This window comes from Pungitius pungitius, chromosome 11 (genome assembly GCF_949316345.1).
Source record: "Pungitius pungitius chromosome 11, fPunPun2.1, whole genome shotgun sequence".
Taxonomy (NCBI): Eukaryota; Metazoa; Chordata; class Actinopteri; order Perciformes; family Gasterosteidae; genus Pungitius; species Pungitius pungitius.
In genome coordinates, this window is record NC_084910.1 from 15,714,504 (window position 1) to 15,736,719 (window position 22,216).

Here is a 22,216-nt window from a genome sequence, read left to right on the forward strand (position 1 = left end):
CGGTCTTTGTGTCTGAGAGCGACAGAAAGGCCGTGTCTCCACAATCACAAGCGCGGCGTCCGAGTCGCCGTCAGATAAGGACCCACTGGTTGGACGAGGCAGTGGAAGTGAGCAGTGGGGAAGAAGACTACTCCGAGGATGAACCTCAGATCCCGGGAGTGGATTTAACTTCTTCAGCATGTAACACTGACAACGAGAGTCTCGACGACTACGACTACAACGACGAATTCATCAACGACGGACCTGTCGAAAATGAATACAGCAGCGAAGACGACGAGGAGGAGGAAGAGGAAGCTTTTTGCGCACAGGCAATGAGAAGGGCCAAAAAGGGTGCATGTAAGACAACTAACCATGGACACCCGCGTAAGCGTATTGTCCATTCCGAGACCGAGGGCAACGACGACCCCATCGCGCCTGCCTGCAGGGGCATGATTGACGATAGTCAGGTCTACAAGCGCAGGCTTCAATCTGACAGTGAGGAGGACGTGGGCGAGCCTTACGTAAAACGGCGACGGGTCGAGGAGAAGCGGCGCGTCAAGGCGTTCAAAGTCAAATCTGTGGGGTGCAGTGACCTGGAATGTAAAACTGGTGGTGAAAAACCACAAAGCACTCAAGTGAGGGGCGAGAAGGTGAAGTCGAAAAGGAATCGCAAGCTCGTGGACTCGGAAACCGATGAAAAGGGGGAGGCGCTTCAGAGGCGAGGTGCGCAGAGGGCGAGCGACGCTCGGACGATAAAACCCACTAGCCCTTTCGTCAGCGACGGCAGTTCCGAGGAGGAGGAGGAGGAGGAGGAGGAGAGAACACGTGACCAGACGCAAAAGAGCGGGCGTGCACCAAATCCGAAACCCCCAAAGAGAAAGCGCCCCCCGACGTCCCAAGTGGCACAACAGAGCGCTGGCGTTTCACAGCCTCGGGAGCGGAAGTCGAGCGGAGAGGAAGGCGAGGCGGCGCACGGGAGCAATCGAGCCACCGCCGAGTACGGGGGAGAGCAGTGGGACCCACGAGGGGAAAGGCCAGCCAGAGAGACCGGTCTGAACCGAGAGTCCCCCTCGAACCGGCCTGTCGAGCGCAGAGCCGCCGCGGGGATGTCCGCAGATGACGAGGAATGGGACCGCCGCGATACGTCCGAGAGTACGAGTAGTTCTGACACTGACTCGGACACCGATGAAAAGGCGGCGGCGCTTCAGAGGCGAGTTGCGCAGAGGGCGAGCGACGCTCGGACGATAAAACCCACTAGAACTTTCGTCAGCGACGGCAGTTCCGAGGAGGAGGAGGAGGAGGAGAGAACACGTGACCAGACGCAAAAGAGCGGGCGTGCACCAAATCCGAAACCCCCAAAGAGAAAGCGCCCCCCGACGTCCCAAGTGGCACAACAGAGCGCTGGCGTTTCACAGCCTCGGGAGCGGAAGTCGAGCGGAGAGGAAGGCGAGGCGGCGCACGGGAGCAATCGAGCCACCGCCGAGTACGGGGGAGAGCAGTGGGACCCACGAGGGGAAAGGCCAGCCAGAGAGACCGGTCTGAACCGAGAGTCCCCCTCGAACCGGCCTGTCGAGCGCAGAGCCGCCGCGGGGATGTCCGCAGATGACGAGGAATGGGACCGCCGCGATACGTCCGAGAGTACGAGTAGTTCTGACACTGACTCGGACACCGATGAAAAGGCGGCGGCGCTTCAGAGGCGAGTTGCGCAGAGGGCGAGCGACGCTCGGACGATAAAACCCACTAGAACTTTCGTCAGCGACGGCAGTTCCGAGGAGGAGGAGGAGGAGGAGAGAACACGTGACCAGACGCAAAAGAGCGGGCGTGCACCAAATCCGAAACCCCCAAAGAGAAAGCGCCCCCCGACGTCCCAAGTGGCACAACAGAGCGCTGGCGTTTCACAGCCTCGGGAGCGGAAGTCGAGCGGAGAGGAAGGCGAGGCGGCGCACGGGAGCAATCGAGCCGCCGCCGAGTACGGGGGAGATCAGTGGGACCCACGAGGGGAACGGCCAGCCAGAGAGACCGGTCTGAACCGAGAGCCCCCCTCGAACCGGCCTGTCGAGCGCAGAGCCGCCGCGGGGATGTCCGCAGATGACGAGGAATGGGACCGCCGCGATACGTCCGAGAGTACGAGTAGTTCTGACACTGACTCGGACACCGATGAAAAGGCGGCGGCGCTTCAGAGGCGAGGTGCGCAGAGGGCGAGCGACGCTCGGACGATAAAACCCACTAGCCCTTTCGTCAGCGACGGCAGTTCCGAGGAGGAGGAGGAGGAGGAGAGAACACGTAACCAGACGCAAAAGAGCGGGCGTGCACCAAATCCGAAACCCCCAAAGAGAAAGCGCCCCCCGACGTCCCAAGTGGCACAACAGAGCGCTGGCGTTTCACAGCCTCGGGAGCGGAAGTCGAGCGGAGAGGAAGGCGAGGCGGCGCACGGGAGCAATCGAGCCGCCGCCGAGTACGGGGGAGAGCAGTGGGACCCACGAGGGGAAAGGCCAGCCAGAGAGACCGGTCTGAACCGAGAGTCCCCCTCGAACCGGCCTGTCGAGCGCAGAGCCGCCGCGGGGATGTCCGCAGATGACGAGGAATGGGACCGCCGCGATACGTCCGAGAGTACGAGTAGTTCTGACACTGACTCGGACACCGATGAAAAGGCGGCGGCGCTTCAGAGGCGAGTTGCGCAGAGGGCGAGCGACGCTCGGACGATAAAACCCACTAGAACTTTCGTCAGCGACGGCAGTTCCGAGGAGGAGGAGGAGGAGGAGAGAACACGTGACCAGACGCAAAAGAGCGGGCGTGCACCAAATCCGAAACCCCCAAAGAGAAAGCGCCCCCCGACGTCCCAAGTGGCACAACAGAGCGCTGGCGTTTCACAGCCTCGGGAGCGGAAGTCGAGCGGAGAGGAAGGCGAGGCGGCGCACGGGAGCAATCGAGCCGCCGCCGAGTACGGGGGAGAGCAGTGGGACCCACGAGGGGAAAGGCCAGCCAGAGAGACCGGTCTGAACCGAGAGTCCCCCTCGAACCGGCCTGTCGAGCGCAGAGCCGCCGCGGGGATGTCCGCAGATGACGAGGAATGGGACCGCCGCGATACGTCCGAGAGTACGAGTAGTTCTGACACTGACTCGGACACCGATGAAAAGGGGGAGGAGCTTCAGAGGCGAGGTGCGCAGAGTGCGGGCGACGCTCCCATGATAAAACCCACTAGCCCTTTCGTCAGCGACGGCAGTTCCGAGGAGGAGGAGGAGGAGGAGAGAACACGAGACCAGACGCAAAAGAGCGGGCGTGCACCAAATCCGAAACCCCCAAAGAGAAAGCGCCCCCCGACGTCCCAAGTGGCGCTGAAGCCATCTGTCGGCGCGGACCCCGGGGCTACCACGTCACTACAGAGCGCTGGCGTTTCACAGCCTCGGGAGCGGAAGTCGAGCGGAGAGGAAGGCGAGGCGGCGCACGGGAGCAATCGAGCCGCCGCCGAGTACGGGGGAGAGCAGTGTGACCCACGAGGGGAACGGCTAGCCAAAGAGCTCCCCTCGGACCGCCCTGTGGAGCGCACAGCCACTGCACGGTTGTCCACAGCAGATGACAAGGAATCGGACCGCGTTGATAGCAAGGGCTTCTACTCTGAGATTGACTCTGACAACGAGGAATACATCTATACTATGTGAGGTCCGTGATCATGTCTTCTTCTCCTCATCTGGCTAAAAGGAAGCAGCGTGTACCTGGACCCCAAAGTGCATGTATGATTCAATATTTGGAGCGGCTGGCTAACGGTTTGCGGCCGCCTCAGTTAGCGGAACCCCGCTCGCCTGAAGTACTCAAATGTACGTCTCGTGATCCACCTAAATCAAAAGAGACAAAGGTTTTCGTAAACACGCTCGATAGATATTTTCTTCGGAAATAGGAAATTTGCATTGCCAAACGTGTATGCTGTATTACTTTGCGACTGTGATCTGTGCATGACACAATAAAAGGACGTTTCATGAACCCTTGTAAAGTGTGTTGATTTGCTTGGTATGTTCACAGTGTCACGGGGCTGTTACAAATAGCACATGCTGTTTTATATTGGGGGAGCTCATACCTGTTTCCCCTCATAGTTCTCACCACACTATGGTCAGTTTCTCCTTCAGGAGCTCCAGTCACCACTTGTACAAAGTAAGGAATTGCTTAATTTCATCCGACCGACTGTGAGGGCGGGCAAACCACAAATAAAAGCAATTCACGCAAGGCAACATTCAATAGTGCCATTACGATGTAGACCGAGAAACAGGGCCACGGTAACCGGCTAGCAGCTTTAGCAGCACCTAGGAGAATGAGAAATCCGACCGGCCGTGAAAAATTGTCTATGTGGCAGACCCCAGCGAAATACACGCAAGGCATCACTCAATAGTGCGGTGGTACAGACCGAGAAACAAGCGCGCACTTGCTACCAGCTATGGCAGCTACCAAGACAGCGACTGGGCTGCCAGATGCTCACGTTTTGCCTCACAGAGAGGCAAACACATCAGTTGTTGAAAGTGTAAAAGTTCCTTCCGCCAGGAGAGTCTTATTTCTCGCCGTCGACAATAACATGTTGTCCGACGACGTGTCTGGTGAGCTGTCCTTCTGCGCGTTGTCACAATACGATAGGGCGGCATTTCAACTTCTCATATATCTCACATATTGCTGCAAAGGGGAGATCCTTCAGGTCACTCTGGAGAACCCAGATTTCTACCGCATGTCACCTCCTATCAGAGAGGATTTTGCTCACGGGCGCCTATTCTGTTTTATCCTGAACATGAGCAGCGAGGACACCACAAACGCTCCCTCCTCCCGCGGCGGTTCTCAGTCCGCGCAGGGCAATCTGGACGCCACGGACGAATACGTGTCGGGTAACCAGCTTCTTGGTCTCATCAACATGAATGTCGACATGAACGTATTCAGGGAAGAAGACGTGTACAACGGGTCCTCCCAGGAAGCAGACTCTGCGGAAGTGAAGGAAACTCTGGACGAAGCGTTCAACGCGTTCATGCGACTGCAATTGGTACGGAAGGGGGCATCGTCCCTCAACAACGCCATGATTGTCATGAGAGACGGCAAGGGAGACCTGGGCTCCCTGTTTGACTGGGTGGACATCTGCAGCGACTCACTTAATTCTAACCAGGTGGACAAAAAGACGGTCAAGGAACTTCAGGGTTCCATGTACACACCGACGTTTCAGCCGGGGAGAAAAGCGACGGTCTTACCCGAGCCCATTGCGACCCTAAACGTCAGGGTTCTGGAGAATTCCATAGGAAGACTTACGGACAGCGCGAGCACCGGGGAAGGAAAAGCGTTATTCCTATCAACCATGTCTAAACTCACGGGCACGCAATGGATGAAACATAAGGTCATGCATGCGTACAACGCAACCATGAGAGAGGACACTCAATTTCTGAAAAGGTTGAAAGTCTTCACCGGAGATCTTAGCGGTTCGTCAGACAGCGTTGACATCAGAGGACTCCTGGTATTCAGGTACTCTATGGAAAAACTAATTGATAGGGAGAGCCCCGACACGTTTGTAAAATCACTGATCCACAGGCACGTGCCCGTTCCGAAGAACCGCATGGACAAGGTGTTGCGGGACATCAGGAGTAAACGTAGGACGCGAGCGCTCGCCTCTTTGCTGAACAACGGGCGGTGTTACTGCAGGCGACGACGCGCGACGGAAGGAGGCGTCGCGTGCAGCGGAGAATGCCAGACCGCATACTCGTGTTTTTACAACTTGTCCGAGCACCACCCTTTCATCGTGAGCAAAGACGACCTCAGCTACTACTTTGCCCGCCTGTACCCTCATCTGGGTAAACTGGAGCGCCTGGGCAAAGAAATGAAAGTCAAGCACAAAGGAAGCGGGCAATTCGAGTGCATAGCGGAGATGGTCTTCAATATCCTGATCAAGCATCGGTTTTGCGCAAACGACTCGTTGTACGAAGGCTTGAGCGACCTGATGGACGGAAACGTGGGGAACTCAAGCCTTTCCCTCGGGCACAACCTCGCGGAGATCCACGAAGGGCTGTGGCTCGCGCCGGGGGATCGCGCCGAAACCCCAGACGAACCCGGCTCTCTGCATCCGTTGAAGGTGTATGACCACGCGTTGGTGCGTTACTTGTTCTGCGACAGCCTGCAAGTGGGCAGGTTGTTTCAGGTGTCCACCACGTTCAATTACATCATCGTCAACACTGCTCCCAGGTACACAATCGAGCGAATTATGCTGTTCAACGTCACCGGCCCCGGCGAAGGCAAGAGCTATGCGAATAACGTGCTGAACTACCTGTTCAGGAGAGTGAGAGGTTGCATAGAGACGCTGACGTCCTTCACCCCGCAGGCTTTTAAGTACAAGGAGAAGAGGAACGCCTGTGTAGTGATGATAGACGACGCGCACATCACCCACGAGAAGAACGTCAAGGCCGTGGACAGGGAGTCGAACGTCATCCCCAATACGTTCAAGAACCTCCTGGACACCAGCGTGCTGGAAAGCGACGTGGTGACGAGAGACATGGCCAGCGGCAAGGTAGACACTGTCAAGTACCAGGCTGTGCACAACTGCGGCTTCGTTTGGAACACCAACACGTTGGGGTTTGTGAGCAGCGCGTGGGCCGACCGCTGTCTGATCATGGAGTCCGAGTTCCCGGAGCAGGTGTCTCGTACACGTAGCACTGTGCAGATACAGAACACGGTGGAGAAACGGATGATGGAGCGCGTAGCCGCCGTGTGCCTTTACAGGCAGAACCTTATCCAGTCAGCCACCATGATCGCAGACTCCGATATTATGCAGTTCAGCGTGAGGTTCGACAGCGCCAGAGAGGCCTGCGTGGCCGCGCTGCACGCCAGCCACATTGTGTGCGCGGGAGCCGTCAGTCGCCGGGCGTCATTCTGCATCAACCAGCTGGTGTTTGCCGAGGCCTTGAAGTTGGCGTGTCACTTTGTGTTTGACATATGGATCCCGCCGTGGACCGACGTCCCGGACTGGAAGGAATTCCCCGACCTGAGGGGTTACATGCAGCAGATGAACACGAACAGACTGAAAGCTCTGAACGATCTGTCCTTTGGACAGATCTGCCTGGAGACTAACGCGGTCTACAAGCTGTGCACCGCGGCCTGTCTGCCGGACATCTGTCCCCGGGTTGTCGACATACAAGCTCGCTTTGCCTGCAAGGTGCTAGGGTACATCTTAACCCAGATCCGTGAGCAGCACCTGAAGACTAGTTTGAAAGGAGGACATTTGTGCATTTCGGGTATCGACGTGATGACGTTTCCCGAGACCGAGATCCGGGGCGGAAACCCTGTCGCGCACGAGATGCTCGTACTGTGCTCCATGTGCACGGTTCCGGCCCGTGAGACAAATCGCCTAGCCAAGAGGACCTACAAGCTGTGTACGCACAGATTCTCCCCCAACCAGAATGCCCAGGGCGCGAGGAGAGGCCACACAAACCTTAGCAAGCGAGTAGGGTCCGTGACGGTCCCGCACGAAGCGGTGTACGACATGCTGGCGCTGTACTCTCCCGGTTCCCACTCGGGCTTTTGGGATCAGTTGCGCGTCGCAATGGTCGGCGCTTACGAGAATGGAGATTTTGAGGACGTGAACGCCTTCGGCCAGTGGGCGAACGACGACGACGACGTCGGCGACGACGAACATCCTCCCGTTGCCACATTGACATTCACCCTGGACTTCAACAGTGACCCGGTGCGCTCTGTGATACTGGAGGCTACGGCGGCCGTCGAACCCCTGAACGAGCTCAAGTTCAACAAGTCCGTAATGGGCGGGGAGGTGTTCCAGTGCTGTGCGCCCTTGTACTACGGCGGGGTTATCAGAAGGGCCATGTCTCAGAATGCACCCAGGGAAGCTCACGACAAAAGGCATCAAAGAGAATCTAGACTAGGCCCGAGGGGCTCCTTCCACGGACCCAGACTCAGCGTGTACTCGACCGAGTACTCGGGTTTGCCCGTGAAAAACACGAGCTCGTTTTGCACCACGCGAACCGTGTATCACCAAGACAAGATACTTTTGAGAAACAACGGCCGTCATCGCGGTCCCGTAGAGCTGGAGGAGGACTGGGAGTGGAAGGATGCGGTGGAGGTGTTTGCCAAGGTCCACGGCGCTGACGTGTTCTCTGTGGAGACGTTGAAACGGGACTACGGCGTGACCATGACCGACGTGAAGGGCGAGCCGATAACCGCGAGGCCTCGAGAGTCGCGGAAACTCAGAACTTTGATAAGGACTCTCCGAGAATTCAACGGACACGCAGCACTCGCCATGAGAAACAGGGCGGTCCCCGGCAGCGAGATGCCAGAGCCCATTTCTCACGGGCGACCTCGAAAAGAGTGCCCCCTACCAAGCAGAACGGAAAATAAGAGGGCTCGGCAGGGCGCAGACTCGGCCGAAGCGCCGAGAGTGAAACGGAGAAAACGCACAGGGCTAGTGCACGACATCTGAGGGAACTCACTTGGTGCATATTGTTTTCCAATTTTAAACTGTTTGTGTCTATTTCTTGTCATCATCGTTGACATTTGGCTGGGGTTTTGGGGTGTACGACAGTTCACGATTGGTAATTTGAAAGAAACGACCTGGCTTGGGTGTATGAGTGCAGAGTATGATATGTATGGCAAGTACCAGGCAAATGCGAATAAAGTCTCTGAGTCAAGTATGTCTTTCTCTGTTTATTTCCCTGCAAGGTAAAAGAGTTGTCACAACATTCACATATAGCTCAAGAGACTGCCTAAAACGGGGCCAGAAATTTCTTACACCTCAGTTCAGTTGCAATTGGCGATGACCGAATGGCGTAACCACCGGCGCGGCAAAGAACACAGTGTATCCGGGCGCGAAGTTGCATCTCTTCGTTTAACGGAGGAACAAGAAGTATCCCTCTAGCCTAAGAACATGTAATAAAGCCAATATGTTGACAAACGCGATATGGATCACACCACAAATAAGCCGCAAACCCAAGCCCTTGCAATTGGGGGCAAAGGCACTGCGTGTGCAAGCGGCAGCTCGAGGACTCGATTTGCAGAGCACGAGTTTTTTTTGTTCTTGGGCAAAAAAAATGGCGGTCAGAGGGAATCGACACGGACGGACCGCAAGCGGCCTTCTGTTGATATAAAGACCATTGATTTGTCAGCTTCGCATAGACTGCCTTGTGGACAAAACGCTCAATCGGGATATCCTTCACGATGGCCTGTAACAGTCGCAGCTCGGATCACCACGAAGCGACAACTGGTCCTGCCAAGATGTTCTGTGACGAGCCAGACGGCCCGCGTTCTCCGCCTTCGGAACGTCGCGTGTTCACATTTCCCAACTTGGACTTTGGCATGCCAGCAATGGGTACGGCGGAGCTGAGGCAAGCCCTGAGCCACCAATTGTGTCTGCACAGCACAAACCCCGCAAACGAGACGGCGATCGATCGCCCCGTCCCCGAGGAGCCGTGGACCGTTGAAACTTTCACAGACTACCAAAACCACCGGCTGGCAGCCGTGAGCTGGTTCGCCCACATCCTGCAAACCGAGTTTGTGTCCGACGAGAGCCGACGCTCCGTGTTTCTACCCTGTGTCAATGTCATGGACAGATACCTAACTGCCTGCGTGGACCTCGGAGAGGACCCGAGTCTGCTGTGGAAGAATATCGGTAACGTGCGAGCGGCGTGCCTGTCGCTCTCGCTCAAGATGCACAGAGGCGAAACGGTCGACCCCGTGCTCCTTTGCCAAGAAAACGCCTGGGTGACCAGAGCGCTGTCTGCAAACGGCCAGGGGCCCAGGATTCACGTGTCCGTCCTGGCAGATGCGCAGGGGACACGAGAGGCGGAGATGCGAATCATTTGCACGTTGAGGGGCGCGGTGTTTCCCGCAAACGCAGAGAACACGATCGGTATACTTTGCAAGTATCTGATCCTGGAACACCTCGGCGGACGAATATCGGGTGAGCTTCAGGCCGGACGCGGTCTCGACCGTCGCGTCACTACTGCGGCAGCCGGGCTTTTGTCAAAAGCCGCATTGGACGTGAAGCTGTCGCGCGTCGAGAGATGGAAATGCGTCGCCGCGTGCTGCCTGCTCGCCGTGATCGAGGTGTGCGCTTTGAGCACTGCGGAGATGCGCCGTCTCGAAAGGAGTCTGATGGCCCTCCTGGATGAGCTGAAGCCGGGCGAGTTCGCGCAAAGGGAGCTGCGGCACCTTAAGCGCCTGCTGACGCGCGGCTGCGTGGTGTGCAGCGGGGCCTTTGTCAACCGTATTGTGCACAGGTGCCTACTCAGGATATCGTCGTTGTCCTGCTCCGCGTGTAAGGCGTATCCCGGTGACCTCGCGAAACCCCGTGCGACCAAGAGCCCCTGGCCCGTAACCGCCTCAGCTCAGATCACCAAGAGGTCCAGGAGGAAACAGCAATTGGTCCCCGCTAAGGTGTTTGCCGACGAGCCAGACGGCCCGCGTTCTCCGCCTTCGGAACGTCGCGTGTTCACATTTCCCAACTTGGACTTTGGCATGCCAGCAATGGGTACGGCGGAGCTGAGGCAAGCCCTGAGCCACCAATTGTGTCTGCACAGCACAAACCCCGCAAACGAGACGGCGATCGATCGCCCCGTCCCCGAGGAGCCGTGGACCGTTGAAACTTTCACAGACTACCAAAACCACCGGCTGGCAGCCGTGAGCTGGTTCGCCCACATCCTGCAAACCGAGTTTGTGTCCGACGAGAGCCGACGCTCTGTGTTTCTACCCTGTGTCAATGTCATGGACAGATACCTAACTGCCTGCGTGGACCTCGGAGAGGACCCGAGTCTGCTGTGGAAGAATATCGGTAACGTGCGAGCGGCGTGCCTGTCGCTCTCGCTCAAGATGCACAGAGGCGAAACGGTCGACCCCGTGCTCCTTTGCCAAGAAAACGCCTGGGTGACCAGAGCGCTGTCTGCAAACGGCCAGGGGCCCAGGATTCACGTGTCCGTCCTGGCAGATGCGCAGGGGACACGAGAGGCGGAGATGCGAATCATTTGCACGTTGAGGGGCGCGGTGTTTCCCGCAAACGCAGAGAACACGATCGGTATACTTTGCAAGTATCTGATCCTGGAACACCTCGGCGGACGAATATCGGGTGAGCTTCAGGCCGGACGCGGTCTCGACCGTCGCGTCACTACTGCGGCAGCCGGGCTTTTGTCAAAAGCCGCATTGGACGTGAAGCTGTCGCGCGTCGAGAGATGGAAATGCGTCGCCGCGTGCTGCCTGCTCGCCGTGATCGAGGTGTGCGCTTTGAGCACTGCGGAGATGCGCCGTCTCGAAAGGAGTCTGATGGCCCTCCTGGATGAGCTGAAGCCGGGCGAGTTCGCGCAAAGGGAGCTGCGGCACCTTAAGCGCCTGCTGACGCGCGGCTGCGTGGTGTGCAGCGGGGCCTTTGTCAACCGTATTGTGCACAGGTGCCTACTCAGGATATCGTCGTTGTCCTGCTCCGCGTGTAAGGCGTATCCCGGTGACCTCGCGAAAGCCCCTGCGGCCAAGAGAACTAAATCGGAAAGCCGGAGCAATGTGTGATGGGGTATTACCTTGGCCTGCCTGTACTGTATCATGGTGACCTAATGACTATTGTGAAATAAACCTAATGTACCTCCTGCGCGTCTCATCTCCTTGTTTTTCCCAGTGAAACGAAAGCATGACAAATGACACACTGTGACACGATTGTTTGAAACATTTTATCAATCAGGCAAGTAAGATACATCAAGTGTATAGCGTATACAACCACATGACATGAGCAGAAGGCCATTCACTAGGGTAAACATAAAAAACAACAACTTCACTCAGAAATGCAGAATATAGAGAGTGCCTCTCTCTCTCTCTCTCTCTCTCTCTCTCTCTCTCTCTCTCTCTCTCTCTCTCGCTCTCTCTCTCTCATACATACATGCGTGTATGTATCGGTTTATGTTTGGAGGCCGGGGATGTGTGCGTGTGTGTGATAGAGCTAGGGGAGAACGTCCGTCGCGGCACTCTGGTGCCTATTGCCAATTCTCAATCAAGGCGGAACTCACAGGGGTTGTTGAGAGCCTTTTGGGTACTTAAGACACACTCGAACCACAGCTCATAGCAGCTCACAACTTGCAGACCGGGAATGTCGCAAAGCCCGCGTGGTACCAACGATGTCGCCGACGAGGGCAGTGAACTCTCCGTTGCGGGGCGGCGAGCGGGAGACGATGTCGTGAACGGTGAGACACGACAACTCATCGCAGGGTGTCTCGCGGAATACACCACTGCTGTGGTGCGGGTTCCGCGGAGTGAAAGCAAAGCTCTGTCGACGATGAAAAGAGTCGTAGGTGATCTGTTGACGAAACACACCTTTGCATTCAATGGTAGGTGTACCAGCAGCAATAGTCGTTGTGAGCAACACCGTTGCTACCCAAAAGATTGTAACGACCCTCTAATCGCACCCCATTAAGGTATGGTCTCGAAGGCCTCATCGATTGACCAAGGAAAAGACGCAAAGTGCATTGGTGCGGTGGCCGATTACCTCTTTGCAGACGGTGTCACCAACTGGAGCCGAGTGGCAGCCCTGGTAGCTTTCGGGTCTACACTGTGTCAGCAGGCGGCCGACGGGGACAGGGGGGACCGCGTGAAGCTGGTAGGGGATGAGATATCGACATACCTGCTGACTAACCAAAAGACGTGGCTGGAGGATAACGACTCGTGGGTGAGTTCACATCGCGGCTAAATGTCACAATGTGAGACGTGTCACACCCTGTCGTGTTGCAAGGACGATTGCCCGCGCAGTAAACCGGCGACTTGGCCCACATTCCTAAATCGGTGCTAATGTCTATTTCCAATGCTTTTCAGAACGGATTCGTGGAGTTCTTTCGAACAACGGACCCTGAGTACACATCGAGCAGCGCAGTGGTGACCTTCGCTAAGTATCTCGTTGTTGGCGTAACACTGACCCTGTTGATCAGACTACTGACTGAGACGACAGTTTTTAAAGGAGCCTGATATGCGCTGCACACGTTCTACGGTCATTTTCTGCACGCATTTGCTTGGAAGGTTTTAATGAAACTGTAATAAACATTCCAACAGAGTGACTTGAGTCCCGTGTGAATTTTCAACAAGATGTTTATTTCCTAGGTAACATTTTATACAACAACATAAAAGTTACAGAAGTCTTGCAAGCATCAGGAGATCATCATTTATGACGCCGTCGGCGGTGGTCCCGGGTGACCTTTCCTCGGGACAAAGGTTCTCGCCTCGGTCGGTTAACCAAGGCAAGAACTTTTGCAGGTTCTCTGTGTCAGTCAAATCACTCTCACTTTCGGAAAAATCCATCAAGAAGTCATTAAAGGGAACGAGCTTCTCCGTCCGCTCCTTAGAGACCACAAACTGCACTCTATTAGTCTGTGAGCGGCTCTGCATCTCGTGGCATTCCAGTGAGCGTTCGGATTTGATTTGTGTGAACTCATAGTCGTTGTTGACACTTGCATTCAGCAAATCTGGGTCCTTGCGCTGGACGATGTCCGAAACCGAAGGCGGCTCTTCACGGGCAATCCTCTCTTCCGCCTTGATTGAGTCACCCCAGACGGCATCCAGGGCACGCGTCCAGTACAGCAGAGGGTCTGAGTCTGGCAACGTAGACGTTTGAAATCTCGCGGCCCCCGCAGGTGTCACAACACCAAGTCCTCTCAAGACGTGGAAAACGTCGTACACCTTCCGCTGCGAAATATTGAATCTTTTAGCCAAGCTGACTACACGAAACACACCCGGGTTTTCGCGAACATGCTGGTAAATGACTCCCATACCGCTGGCAGCGGCCAGGCAGTCGTCTCTCGATCTCGGCGACAGATCCCATTGTGCCACGAGTCCATTTAGCTTACTGATTTCGTTGGTTCTAGTCAGAAGCCCAACGTCTTCCAGCGCGTAAAGGGCCGAGAGCATCCTGGCCTCAGCCCCCCTGTCCCGTGGCAGGAACACAGTGCCAAGCATGTCGGGGACCGCATCAAAAGAGTGCAACTTCCCTAGAATCCCCTGAGTGACTACGGTCAGAAGCGGAGTAGGATGATCCCGTGAATGAGGCATGACTCTTCCGGTTACACCGAGCCGGCTTGACTTAGCTGTACGGATATCGCTCAGAGCGTTTTTCACGGGGAGGACCCGTCTTCGACTGCGCTCTGAGAGCTCTAAGGGGGAGGGGGGCGTATTTAACCAACCTCACATCCTGGCTGAGGTCGGATGATTCAACCCGGGTCTGAGAATCTAGCCGTGGCTGAATATTGAGGTATTGAGGTAATGTCCCCGCGCGTCATTGTCTCCCCGGCGCTCAATCCTTCGTCATAACGGAATGGAGAACTACCTGAAATGTGCAGTCGTCGGCCGAGGCACCTATGGAACCGTGTACAAAGCAAAGTGTCTGATAACCGGAGAGATGTGTGCCGTAAAGTATCACAACTTGGGCGTAGATGATACGACCGTGAGAGAACTCTCCTGTCTCGCCGCGTTGAGAGGTCACCCGCACGTCATCCGGATGCAAGATTGTTTTGTAGACAACGGGAAAATAGCCATGGTCATGCCGTACGTACCCTACACCCTGAGTAAGGTGATTCACGACAAACAAAGTCTCAGAGTCTACACGGCCCCGGGCCAGGCGTCACGGTCAATCCCCTTGAGTTTCGTTGCTCACTTTTCTGCTCAGGTAGCAGACGCTCTGTCTTTCATGCACAGACTGAACATAGTGCACCGAGACCTGACGCCCGCCAACGTGCTGCTGACAGAAGACCTGACCGTCAAAGTGGCCGACATGGGCCTCTCGAGACAGTCCTCCAAATGGATGAGTCCGGGTGTGGTCACGGTGCACTACAGGGCCCCGGAGTTGCTTCAGGGATGCGGAGAGTACACGTGTGCCATAGACATGTGGAGCTTAGGGGTGATGATAGCGGACGCCATGGAAGGGAGGCCGGTCTTCTTGAGTCTTGGACACGGCTGCACAATCGCGTCCACGTACGAACTCATCGTAATGACTTTACATCCCAAAGACCCACTCTGTGCGTCGGTGACACCCTCAGGCCCAGCGGACGTAATGCCCCACGTAATGAAGTGTGAACTAGTGAAACGGATTGTCTTCAGGCTGCTGGCTTTCTGTCAAAACGAGAGGCTTTTAGCTCACGAGCTGCTGCAAGACACCGAATGGATGAGAGTGGCTACTATGACCAGCGAAGACAAAGATGTGGTCAGACAGAAAATACGGCAAACCGAAGAAAGGGACTGACCAAGAAAGCCCCTTGTATATTCGATTCAATAAATGTACTTTCATCAATGTATCTCTTGATTAAAGTATCTCAGTGCACTAACATGAATAACCCTGGCAATAAAATGTGTTATCTGTAAAACTGTGGTCTATATTGTTAGAGTTCACATAGAGGACACACAAGCCTCATGCAGATTTGTCTCAAGACATCATCTTGAGACCATCCGTGTCGCATTCATAATGAAAAGCAGTATACGCTTTCTGTGTGTCTGAGAGAGAGAGAGAGAGAGAGAGAGAGAGAGAGAGAGAGAGAGAGAGATGGATTAAATTATTACGGAAGGATGAATATAACTAATGACAGCAGTTGCTGGCTATAAACAGGGAGATCACTAAAGCCTAAAACAGACCTCTCAGAACAGTAGCAAGATCTTCTTCAGGAGTTGGAAAGACGTGTGTGTGTGTGTGGCGAGGGCATTCCATCAACTGGCACCTAGGGTTCATTTCTGGCCCTGTCTGCAATTACACCACCTTGTTGAATACTTGTTTTCAGATTACTTTGCCACTACAGCGGTAGTGCTACCGGCAGTCTTGGGTTCTGCTCAAACACCGAACCGTAACATAGTAATCCGGTTTGAACATGGAGCCAGCTGACGGGTGGTTTTTCCACAAGACCCTTGTCACACGGTTAGATTGCCACGAATCTATCCTCCAGGACATACTGGCTCATCTACGACAGACTCACTCCTCCGGCGGGGCTCAACCCACTGGCAGGATGAAACCAGTCGCCTCTAGCAACGCTTTCTCGTCTGACGTGGACGTCGCCATGGCCCCAGCCGTCCCGCCGGCATCGTGCTCACAACTTCAGGCCGTGCGCGGTGAGGCTTACCTCGGGAGAAAAAAAGCCTTTGGCAAAATACTCTCCCCCAAAGCACGGAATGGCAATGCGCCAGTCCCCTACCCTCGATTAGTGTCCGGGTCAGCTCCCCGAGTCGGAGTCGTCGGTCCGTCTTTCGAACAGCACCCCCCCGGCCGGCCGTTCAGTGTCGGAGCTGACGGAGGCGTCGGGCCGACTTTCGATCAGTCTGCCCCCGACCCGCCCTTCGCCCGTCGGGGCTACGGTGCCGTCGGAGCTGAGGGCACCGTCGGCCCGTCATCCGATGAGTCCCCCCCCGGTCCGTCCGGCGGCGTCGGAGCCGACGACCCGTCTTTCGATCAACCCCCCCCTGGCCCGTCCTTCGGTGTCGGAGCTGATGGAGCCGTCGGCGCGTCGTTCGACCAGTCTCCCCGCGGCCCGCCCTTCAGAGTTGGACCTCCGTTTTCCATGCGGCCGACACTGGCCCGTCTCCCTGCGACTGAGCGACAATGGCGAATTTCGGCCGGCGTGTGCTTCTACTGCGGCCAGGATGGCCACCGTGTCAATTCCTGTCCTCAACTAGCAAAGATTTAGCCACCGATTAGCCTGCGAAAGGATTCCCCAAGGACGTCTACCTCCTGAGTCAATCTTTCATTCCTTCATGCAGATTGTTATTTACTCATGTTGTGATCTATGTTAGCCCGTTGTGATGTTGTTCTGTCTAACGTCATTGTGGAACAAAACCCGGTCTAGAAACAATTGGCTCTCGTGTGCGCATTGAATGTTCACGTGTGTTGGATGTAAGAAAGTTTCTGTTGATGTCACCTGTAGCTGAACTGAAGTGTAAGAAGTGCCTTGTCCTGTAAATGAATTGATGTTCTGGGCAGAGAACTGAGCACGTAACGTTGTCGCTTGCGAGGAAATAAACAGAGAAAGACATGTTTGATTCAGAGCCTTTATTCGTGTTTGCCTTGTGCATATCATACTCTGCACTCCTTCACTGTCACAGTGCCTCACGGGGCCCCGTAATTGCTTCAGGAATGTGAAGAGTACACTTGGGCCCTAGACATGCGGAGGTTTGGGGTGATGTGGAAAAAGAGGAAATGACCAAGGACGGATGAAATAAACGGGTTGACTCATGACAGTCGGACAGTTGCTGGCTATAAAGAGGAGCGGACTAAGAGAACAAAACCACTGCTGGTCCATCACTGAAGTGTGATATCTTTAAAACTGCCACCCGGGATCATCCCCTGCACCTGTCTGCAATTTAACCAACCTGTCAAATACTTGTACTCAGATTAGTTGCACATTGCAACGGTAGTGTGACTCTCAGCCACTCTCAGCCAGTCGTTTTGAACCATCTTCAGCTTGTAACTGTTGTTCCTCGTGCCCACCGTTATCGTCCTGAACCAACAGTCTGAGGTCAAGTTGAAAAAGGAAAACCGAGCAATCTGACATGGACCCAGCGGATAAACTGTTCTTCCTCAACACCCTTTTCTTAAACAACGCCCGGATTGAACGGCATGAATGTATCCTCACGGAAATACTGGCTCATCTGAGAATGGCTCACGTCTGCGGCGCGACTCAACCGACTGACGCGATGGAACGAGTCGCCTCTAGCCGCGCTCTTTCTCCTGACGCGGACGTCGTCATGGCTTCCGGCGCGCCGCCGGCACCATCCTCACAAACTCAGGCCGTGCGCGGTGAGCATTACCTCAGGCGAAACGAGGCCTCCGGCAAAATACTCGAAGCACGAAATGGCAATCCGCCAGACCCCCTCCCTCGATTTGTGTCCGAGTCAGCTCCCCGAGTCGGAGTCGTCGGCCAGTCTTTCGACCCGTCTGCCCCCGGCCCGTCCTTCAGGTTCGGAGACGACGGTGCCGTCGGCCCGACTTATGACCAGTCGGCCTCCGGCCCGTTCTTCGGCGTCGGACCCGGCGGAGCCGTCGGACCGACTTTCGAGCAGTCTGCCTCCAGGACACCCTTCGGAGTCGGCGCTGACGGAGAAGTCGGCCCGTCTTTCGACCGGTCTGACCCCGGCCCTTCCTTCGGGTTCGGAGACAACGATGCCGTCGGCGCGTCTTTCGGTCAGTCTGCCTCAGGCCCGTTCTTCGGCGTCGGACCCGGCGGAGCCGTCGGACCCGGCGGAGCCGTCGGCCCGTCTTTCGACCGGTCTGGCCCCGGCCCTTCCTTCGGGTTCGGAGACGACGATGCCGTCGGCGCGTCTTTCGGTCAGTCTGCCTCCGGCCCGTTCTTCGGCGTCGGACACGGCGGAGCCGTCGGCCCGTCTTTCGACCGGTCTGGCCCCGGCCCTTCCTTCGGGTTCGGAGACGACGGTGCCGTCGGCGCGTCTTTCGGTCAGTCTGCCTCCGGCCCGTTCTTCGGCGTCGGACCCGGCGGAGCCGTCGGCCCGCCTTTCGACCGGTCTGCCCCCGGCCCGTCCTTCGGAGACAACGGTGCCGTCGGCCCGACTTATGACCAGTCTGCCTCCGGCCCGTCCTTCGGAGATAACGGTGTCGTGGGCCCGACTTATGACCAGTCTGCCTCCGGCCCGTTCTTCGGCGTCGGACCCGGCGGAGCCGTCGGCCCGCCTTTCGACCGGTCTGCCCCCGGCCCGTCCTTCGGAGACAACGGTGCCGTCGGCCCGACTTATGACCAGTCTGCCTCCGGCCCGTTCTTCGGCGGAGCCGTCGGGCCGACCTTCAATCAGTCTGCTTCCGGGCCACCCTTTGGAGTCGGAGACGACGGTGCCGTCGGCCCGGCTTATGACCAGTCTGCCTCCGGCCCGTTCTTCGGCGTCGGACCCGGTGGAGCCGTCGGGTCGACTTTCGGTCAGTCTTCCCCCGCGCCGCCCTTCGGAGTCGGGGGTGACGGAGCCGTCGGGTCGACTTTCGGTCAGTCTTCCCCCGCGCCGCCCTTCGGAGTCGGGGGTGACGGAGCCGTCGGGTCGACTTTCGGTCAGTCTTCCCCCGCGCCGCCCTTCGGAGTCGGGGGTGACGGAGCCGTCGGGTCGACTTTCGGTCAGTCTTCCCCCGCGCCGCCCTTCGGAGTCGGGGGTGACGGAGCCGTCGGGTCGACTTTCGGTCAGTCTTCCCCCGCGCCGCCCTTCGGAGTCGGGGGTGACGGAGCCGTCGGGCCGACTTTCGGTCAGTCTGCCCCCGCGCCGCCCTTCGGAGTCGGGGGTGACGGAGCCGTCGGGCCGAATTTCGGTCAGTCTTCCCCCGCGCCGCCCTCCGGAGTCGGGGCCGATGGAGCCGCCGGCCCGTCTTTCGATCGGTCTTCCCCCGCGCCGCCCTCCGGAGTCGGGGCCGACGGAGCCGCCGGCCCGTCTTTCGACCGGTCTGCCCCCGAGCCGCCCATCAGACCTCCGCGCCCCACGCGGCCGACACTAGCCCGTCTCCGTCCGACTGAGCGACGATTGCGAATTTTGGCCGGCGTGTGCATCTACTGCGGCCAGGCTGGCCACCGTCCCCATTCCTGTCATCTACTAGCTCAAGATTTAGCCACGATTAGCCTGCGAAAGGATTCCCCAAGGACGTCTACCTCCTGAGTCAATCTTTCATTCCTTCATGCAGATTGTTATTTACTCATGTTGTGATCTATGTTAGCCCGTTGTGATGTTGTTCTGTCTAACGTCATTGTGGAACAAAACCCAGTCTAGAAACAATTGGCTCTCGTGTGCGCATTGGATGTTCACGTGTGTTGGATGTAAGCAAGTTTCTGTTGATGGCACTTGTAGCTGAACTGAAGTGCAAGAAGTGCCTTGCCCTGTAAATGAATTGATGTTCCAGGCAGAGAACTGAGCACGTAGCTTAATCCCTTGCCAAAAAATAAACAGAGAAAGACATGTTGGATTCACAGCCTTTATTCGTGTTTGCCTTGTACATATCATTCTCTGCACACCTTCACTGTCACAGTGCCTCACAGGGCCCCGTAACGTCTACCTCCTGAGTCAATCTTTCATTCCTTCATGCAGATTGTTATTTACTCATGTTGTGATCTATGTTAGCCCGTTGTGATGTTGTTCTGTCTAACGTCATTGTGGAACAAAACCCAGTCTAGAAACAATTGGCTCTCGTGTGCGCATTGGATGTTCACGTGTGTTGGATGTAAGCAAGTTTCTGTTGATGGCACTTGTAGCTGAACTGAAGTGCAAGAAGTGCCTTGCCCTGTAAATGAATTGATGTTCCAGGCAGAGAACTGAGCACGTAGCTTAATCCCTTGCCAAAAAATAAACAGAGAAAGACATGTTGGATTCACAGCCTTTATTCGTGTTTGCCTTGTACATATCATTCTCTGCACACCTTCACTGTCACAGTGCCTCACAGGGCCCCGTAACGTCTACCTCCTGAGTCAATCTTTCATTCCTTCATGCAGATTGTTATTTACTCATGTTGTGATCTATGTTAGCCCGTTGTGATGTTGTTCTGTCTAACGTCATTGTGGAACAAAACCCAGTCTAGAAACAATTGGCTCTCGTGTGCGCATTGGATGTTCACGTGTGTTGGATGTAAGCAAGTTTCTGTTGATGGCACTTGTAGCTGAACTGAAGTGCAAGAAGTGCCTTGCCCTGTAAATGAATTGATGTTCCAGGCAGAAAACTGAGCACGTAGCTTAATCCCTTGCCAAAAAATAAACAGAGAAAGACATGTTGGATTCACAGCCTTTATTCGTGTTTGCCTTGTACATATCATTCTCTGCACACCTTCACTGTCACAGTGCCTCACAGGGCCCCGTAATTGCTTCAGGAATGTGAAGAGTACACTAGGGCCGTAGACATGCAAAGGTTTGGGGTGATGTGGAAAAGGCGGCTCAGAGAGAGAGAGAGAGAGAGAGAGAGAGAGAGAGAGAGAAAAAACGACCATCTATTGATGAAATTAACCGGCTGACTCAAGACCTTCATTGCTGGCTATATAGAGGAGCGGACTAATTACTTATGACATCGCAGAGGTAGCGTGACTCTCAGAAGGTCTATTTCAACTATCGCCAGCTTGTATCTGTTGTTTCTCGTACCCGGGATTGCCGTCCTGAACCCAAAGTACCAAACCCTATCCGTACAACCCGGCCCGGACATGGACCCAGCGGACAAACTGTTCTTCCACAACACCCTTTTCTTCAACACCGCCCGGATTGAACGCCATGAATCTATCCTCGTGGAAATACTGGCTCATCTAAGACAGGCTTGCGCCTCCGGCGCGACTCGACCGACTGACGCGGTGAAACGAGTCGCCTCTAGCCACGCTTTGTCTCCTGACGCGGACGTCGCCTGGGCTCCCGCTGTACCGCCGGCATCATCCTCGCCACCTCAGCCCGTGAGCAACGAGGTATACCTCGCGAGAATACAGGCCTCCCGCAGAATAGTCTTCCTCCGTCAGGGCTCAGAATCCGTCGAAGTATACGCTTCAAAGTTTCTTGTTCTAGCTGCTCACAGCGGGTGGAGGGACGTTCACCTTCAGATGGCCTTTTTCCGTGGTTTAGCAGATAACATCAAGAATGACCTCGTGATTGGGAATGACACAAACGGCTTAAGCTCCCTCATTGACCAAGCCGTGAATTTGGATAAGCGCATTCGCGCCTGCCCCAAAGCGCGGGGTGGCACAGGATCGCGTCAGCCCTGGAACTCCATTTTGAGACGCCGACACAAGCCGACCGACCTGAGTGACGACGGGGGAATTGCCGGCGGCGCGACCAGGCAGTCAACTGACAAAGGATTAGCCGCCGAGAGCGAAAAGCTCGCCTGAACATCTACCTCTTTGTCAATCTCCCATTCCTGCATGCAGATTGTCGTGTTCTCTCTTACGTCATTGTAAAATAAACCCCAGTGTAGAAACCGAATATCAGTCGTGTGTGCATTGAATGAGTCGAACGCGTCGCACAAAGCATACATACTTTACATACATACGTACATACAGACTTTATTGGACACGGGCTGCCTAGTATCATAACACGCCAACACACTGGTCCACGCGTGTTTGATGTAAGCAAGTTTTTGTTGATGCCAACTGTAACTGAACTGAGGTATGAGAACTTCCTGGCCCCGTTTTAGGCAGTCTTTGAGCACGTGGCTGTCGTGACAACTCCTTTACCTTGCAAGGAAATAAACAGAGAAAGACATACTTGACTCAGAGACTTTATTCGCATTTGCTCGGTACTTGCCCGATGCCATACATGTCATACTCTGCGCTCTT

The 22,216-nt window shown here is 55.7% G+C and overlaps 2 protein-coding genes across 2 annotated transcripts in view; one reads left to right on the top strand and one right to left on the bottom strand.

The window, feature by feature from the left end:
- LOC119197336 (NACHT, LRR and PYD domains-containing protein 1 homolog) overlaps window positions 1-22,216 on the bottom strand; it is a 214,248-nt gene that overhangs the window by 85,753 nt on the left and 106,279 nt on the right. The window lies entirely within an intron of this gene.
- On the top strand, window positions 12,065-13,953 carry LOC134132849 (induced myeloid leukemia cell differentiation protein Mcl-1-like). The gene is made up of 4 exons (XM_062565321.1): window positions 12,065-12,302; window positions 12,390-12,640; window positions 12,784-12,857; window positions 13,827-13,953. Exons 1-4 carry the CDS (start codon window positions 12,065-12,067, stop codon window positions 13,951-13,953), a joined length of 690 nt encoding a protein of 229 aa, XP_062421305.1.